The sequence below is a fragment of the Glycine soja genome, chromosome 4, assembly GCF_004193775.1.
Source record: "Glycine soja cultivar W05 chromosome 4, ASM419377v2, whole genome shotgun sequence".
NCBI lineage: Eukaryota > Viridiplantae > Streptophyta > Magnoliopsida > Fabales > Fabaceae > Glycine > Glycine soja.
This window is the reverse complement of record NC_041005.1, coordinates 1992901-1998900: the sequence shown is the minus strand read 5'-3', so window position 1 is coordinate 1998900 and position 6000 is coordinate 1992901. Positions and strand designations below refer to the sequence as shown.

Below are 6000 nucleotides of genomic sequence, written 5' to 3'. Positions count from 1 at the left end.
CGAAAGGCCAGTTATTTATATAATTTAGTATATATTTTAATCATGAAAGCGTGGAATTTTATTTTTTAAAATTTGTTACAATTTTTTTGAAAAAATAGATTAAAAAAATCTATTACGCGCATTCATTATACAATTTGATAACTCTAGAATAAATTTAAACCACATCTCTAATCTAATCACTAAATATATACATGTGGAAAGAGGAATATACGGAGAACTAGAGAAGGATATGGGAGTGTCAAGCAGATTCATGGAAGAATATGTCACGAGACGAGAGGAGAGAAGAGAAGAGAGATGTGAGATGTGATGGGGAAATTGATATGACATGTGAAATATTATTATGTCATGTGTGGGTGGCATGGTACACTCATTCTCATATTTATTTATGAGACACACTCACTGTATATAAAGAGAACCAATGCACCCCAATTCTCATTCCCCCTCACTTTTGGGTTCAAAGTGATTGCTGACTCCTTATTTCCTAGTTCCGTCTTTCCTTTGCACAACACAGCATACACCTTCGCCTATAGCTACTCTCTCTTCCTTCAATTCAATTCCTCAACTCTCTAGCTCTTATGGAAACTCAACACCAACAACCCACCATCAAGTCTAGGTTCAGACGCATCTGTGTCTACTGTGGTAGCAGCCCTGGCAAAAACCCTAGCTATCAGCTCGCTGCTATTCAGCTCGGAAAACAACTGGCAAGTATATATGTTTATATTTGTATCAAACACTTGGGCGTTTCTCTCTCTCTTCATATTATTAGGCTACATATAAATCAGGGTTACATTAAGAGAGCTCAGTTTCTTGAATAGATTTTAACATTTTAAAGAATTAATTTTTAATTCTCAGTTGGCAAATACTGGTACTACTAAATACAATTTTAAATTGTGGTTGTAACTATAATTATTGCTGCACCTTAAAGGTTTTTTTTTAACTTATTGCAACAATAATTATGATTTTATTAGCTTTATTTGTTTGTAATATTAAAGATCGTGACAAAATTGCAATCACAACTATGATAGCTAGCCATTTAAAGCCATGATACCAAAAACAAATGGTTGATTGAAGGCTATAGTTTATTTTGACATTGTTAAGTGAAAAACATTTTCTTAAAATAAATAATGTATGATATATGTATGTAGGTGGAGAGGAACATTGACTTGGTTTATGGAGGGGGAAGCATAGGGTTGATGGGTCTAATCTCACAAGTTGTGTATGATGGTGGACGCCACGTGTTAGGGTAACTCACCGCTCCCTTCTTCTGTCTCTTTCTTCCTGTATTTATGCTCATGAATCTTCTTGCTGGTACAGGGTGATTCCAAAGACTCTTAATGCAAAAGAGGTACAATACTTAAATGTTTTTTTATTTTTTTTATAATAATGATACGTAAAATTGTGTTGTTTATAATTTTTTATGATTTTTATAATAAATATTTTTTAATTCCTTAAACAATGTTATTAGAACATTTATTGACAACACCCTAAGTTGAATTAATTAAAAGCACCAGTGGAATTGACAATAGTTAATTAATTGATGTGTTTAGATAACTGGAGAGAGTGTTGGAGAAGTGAGAGCTGTATCGGGCATGCACCAACGCAAAGCCGAAATGGCCCGACAAGCCGATGCATTTATTGCACTGCCAGGTTAATATCATATCATATTCTCCTCTTTCTCTCTTCTTTTTTTTTTTTTAATAAATTCTCTCTTCTCCAACTTGTATTTGTATGCGTTTGTATGTGGATAACGAGATATTATTATTGTTTTCCAAACAGTAACATTCTTAACTGACGTCGCCTCTCTAATTATCTCTTTCACCCCCTTTCAATTATTTTTATTTCTATGTAAATTTTGTATACCAATAATTTAACAAATACTACATCAATTATAGAATGAAAACTTTTCAAACAGTTTTTTTTTTTTTTGGCATATGTGCTTGTGAAAAAAGAAAAAGAGAAAAGTCTGCGTATCTAACTACGCCCATCTTCAATTTCATCCTTTGTTGACATTCTTTGCGAAACCAAAAGCGTTTCCCTAGATAACTGTATCTGTAACTGTCAACCGTATGTGATTCTTCTGGCGGTGACTCCCATGAAATTCTTATTTTAAGAATTGTTTTTTTTTTACTGTGCCACTATTGTAATGTCATGGCAGTAATAATAACTCGTTGCTAATTTATATTCCAATAGGTGGATATGGCACCCTTGAAGAACTACTGGAAATTATCACCTGGGCTCAACTAGGTATCCATGATAAACCGGTAAGATTTCGAAAACCAAAAAACTCCTTTTCTTTTTAATCAACTGAATTTTTAAAAGAAATTATTCGCTTTTTTAATTACTGATAAATAGACATTATTAGCAAATTTTTTTTGTTTGAGGAAGTCAAAGAAAAAGACATAATCAGGGTGTTTAGGGTTCAAAAGAGAGAAGTTGATTAATGATTATTTTTAGAAGTTGAATGCTGACCAATGATCAAACAATATTGGTTAAAGAGTTAAAGTGAAAAATTCATAATATTTTGAAGGCACACGATAATATATAGTCCTATAATGGAAAAAAGAAGAAGTGATGGGACAGAATTGGTTGCAGGTGGGGTTGTTGAACGTGGATGGGTACTACAACTCGCTGCTGGCATTCATGGACAAAGCTGTGGACGAAGGTTTCGTAACACCAGCTGCCCGTCACATTATTGTTTCTGCCCACACTGCCCAAGATCTCATGTGCAAACTTGAGGTACATAATTCTTATAATAGTAATAATTTTTATAATAATCATCTTAAGGTACATTCCATTCACTTATACACCCTATTATATGTGCACACGTGGGACAACGTGGTGGGTCCAATTATCTGAACCGTTGATTTTCCACTTTGAACAGGAATATGTCCCCGAGCACTGTGGTGTTGCCCCCAAACTAAGTTGGGAGATGGAGCAACAGTTAGTTAACACTGCAAAGTCAGATATTTCCCGTTGACTAACCAAATAATATTAATCTTCTTCAAGCTCACTAATGCACCTTCAAGGACCCTAGATTTAGTGTATAATATAACCTCAACCAAAAACAACTCAACCCATGATGTAGTTGTAAGCTCCACAGAATAGGGCGACCACAGTCGTTTTTAGTTTAGCTGTGGATCTATGTAATTTCTTTGTTGATTGGCTTTCATGGCTGAGACTATATGTATTTTAATTATTTCTTAGAGTTACGAACTAATTGTGCATTAGAATTTGACCTGGATGATAGATCGAAGACATATTTAATTATAGTAATATACTATGCATTAATTTTCTGTCGTGTCGGTGATTTGTAATGCTATAAGTTTCAAATAAAAAATAATCAGTTGTTGAATACAGCTCTTAATGGAAAGAATTGATGTGGATGGACAACAATGATGACACGTTGAAATTTGACAGAAATAGAACTAAATAAAATTGGTTGGAATGTTGACATGAATCACATGATGAGGTTCCATCGGCATCTATCTATCTATAATGACTGTTATCGTCCCGGTTATTTTTCATATGTGGGTTCGGGGACGGGACCCTATTCTTTTCCTTTTTTCTTTGCTAACTACTCGATGAGGAAAGAAAAAGAAGAAAAAAAAGACACTTTCTGAGTCTTATTCTAACCAATCTTATGGTCCCCGATCGGTGGAACCCACACAATTTGACCACATTTAATGGATAAATCAGCATAACCCAACCACAGTTACCATGTATTGCTCCATTCTAATAGTTTCAAGAATGTATATGAAATTTTTGTTTGCCCTCCTCTTTACATGATAGAACAACTATTACGTTGGGGCAAAATTTTTTTCTTTTCTTTCTAGAGGGGATCCTATTAGTTATGATCGAAGGAAATGGGAAATAGGCAACGGCAGATTCAAGGGGAGTAAGGGTGGGTCCGCCCTCCCCCAAAAATCTTTATTAACAGTTTGATTACTAATTTAATTAAAAAAATGATTTAATTATGTATTATTACAAAAACATCATATACATCAATGATAGTAAGTATATAAAGTTTGTGCTTATTATGCATGTGTTGTAAGTATATGTATATTAAACATATAGCTATATTGATAAAAGAAGTTAAAATATTATGAATATATCATATTGTTTAAATGTCCAATAAACATAATTTAATTGACAACACACACTAAAGGAGAACTTAAGATTCACATAATATATCTTTAAAGAAAGGTAAAATAAATTTTAAATGTCACTAAATTTTGAAAAAAAAAATAGACATATAGTCGCCCAAAAATCATCTTCTCTTGTTTTACCAAATTATCAATTCTTAAATGTTTTGGGGGAAAAAAAGTAGTCCTATTTGAAAATCGGTACCTCGTGTCCATTTTAGTTTGAATTTGTTTTCAAATGCATCGGATGCCGTCAAAATCAAACTATAGATAGTTTTGAAAAGAAAAATCAAACTCTACACACAAAAGTATACAGACGATCCTCTGCAGTCAAAAAATTAAAACCATGAGTAATTCACGGTCTATAGTTTGCATCATTATTTGTATCGTAGGACATTTGGAGACTTAGGCAACATAATTGGAGCAGCAATTTAGCAGCATGGTCGAAGTTATTTGGTTGATCTTGAATAATTGAAGGGCTGAAAGGACACCTGTCCTTGACCGTACCCAGTGGACAACATACACGATGCCTCGTGTACAAAACAAAAACAAAAGGGAAGGATAAATAAAGAGGTGAGGGAGTGCCAGTGTCCCCATTGGCCACAGCTTAGTAGGTTGGCTGGTGAGTCTTCAATAGACCTAGCTATAAGCTATTGACTTACAAGATAAAGAAGTCTTCCAAATTCTTCCATAACTAAGATGGATTCATATTTAAGTAAATATATAAATTTAAATATATGGGAAATTGAAAAAGAATAAGATATGCATACGAAATTATGGAGTATTTTTTAAGGGCTTGAAATTGATTTTTTTTAATTTTGAGACTTAAACACTCCACTTAAGAAATTAAATATTAGGGTTACAAGAAGTTTTGTAAATGTAACTCATTTATTGACATCCATCACTCACTCTTGAAGGAAGTCACACCCCTCTCTTATAAATAAGAATGCTTATGAAGAGTTTGAATATCTCATCTCATCACATCCAAAGAGAAACAAAGCAAGAGTGATAGTGAGAAAGATGATTCTAGTTTTCACAGTACTTGATGATAGTTGAGAGAAATTATAAATCATCCTTATTGGGCGATGTGTAAAGATATTCTCTTGTATTGAAAGAGTCATTGTAATCCTACTTTTAATAGTAGAGATATCTATCGACTTGGTCTTCTGATTTTTACCTTTCACATTGAAAGGATTTTTCACGTTAAAAATTCTTTGTGTCATTCTTTTATTCTTTATTCTTGTTTTTTCCTGTTTTCGCTAAGTGCCTATTTTAAGGAAACAAATCTTGGATCTTGTTCATTCAGATGTTTGCTCAATGTTTGAAAAGTCCTTAGGTGATGCCCGATACTTTGTTACCTTCATTAATGATCACTTCAGAAAGGTGTGGGTGTATCCGCTGAAGATGAAAGATCCAGTTCTTCAAACTTTCAAGGAGTTCCATGCCTCAGTAGAACGAGAGACTGGAAGAAAGCTGAAATGCTTGAGATTAGACAATGGTGGAGAATACAAAGGTCCATTCGAGGCATACTGCAAGGCTCATGGGATACGACATAAGAAGGTACCTCCCAAAACTCCTCAGTTGAATGGATTAGCTTAAAGGATGAATAAAACAATTGAAGAGAAAGTCAAATGTATGCTTTCACATTCAAAACTCCCCAAGACATTTTGAGGTGAAGCAGTAAAGACTGTAGTTGATTTGATCAATTTGTCTCCTTCAAGACCTTTAAATGGAGAGATACCAGAAGAAGTTTGGTCTAGAAAGAAAGCCTCCTATGGTCACTTGAGAGTCTTCAAGTGCAAGGCTTTTGTCCATATTCCAAAAGATGAAAGAGCAAAGCTTGATGCTAAGGTGAAGG

General features: G+C 33.8%; 1 protein-coding gene across 2 annotated transcripts; it reads left to right on the top strand.

The window, feature by feature from the left end:
- The first annotated feature begins 360 nt into the window (after positions 1-360).
- Positions 361-3297, top strand: LOC114408585 (probable cytokinin riboside 5'-monophosphate phosphoribohydrolase LOGL10). 2 transcript variants are annotated; one of them, XM_028371682.1, is made up of 7 exons: positions 361-701; positions 1146-1243; positions 1315-1345; positions 1548-1647; positions 2191-2261; positions 2581-2736; positions 2882-3297. In XM_028371682.1, exons 1-7 carry the CDS (start codon positions 576-578, stop codon positions 2975-2977), a joined length of 678 nt encoding a protein of 225 aa, XP_028227483.1. In that variant the 5' UTR covers positions 361-575; the 3' UTR covers positions 2978-3297. The 2 variants fall into 2 exon arrangements, with proteins under 2 accessions (XP_028227483.1, XP_028227484.1); XM_028371683.1 differs by having other exon boundaries at positions 413-701; positions 2593-2736; positions 2882-3293.
- Positions 3298-6000: the final 2703 nt, after the last annotated feature.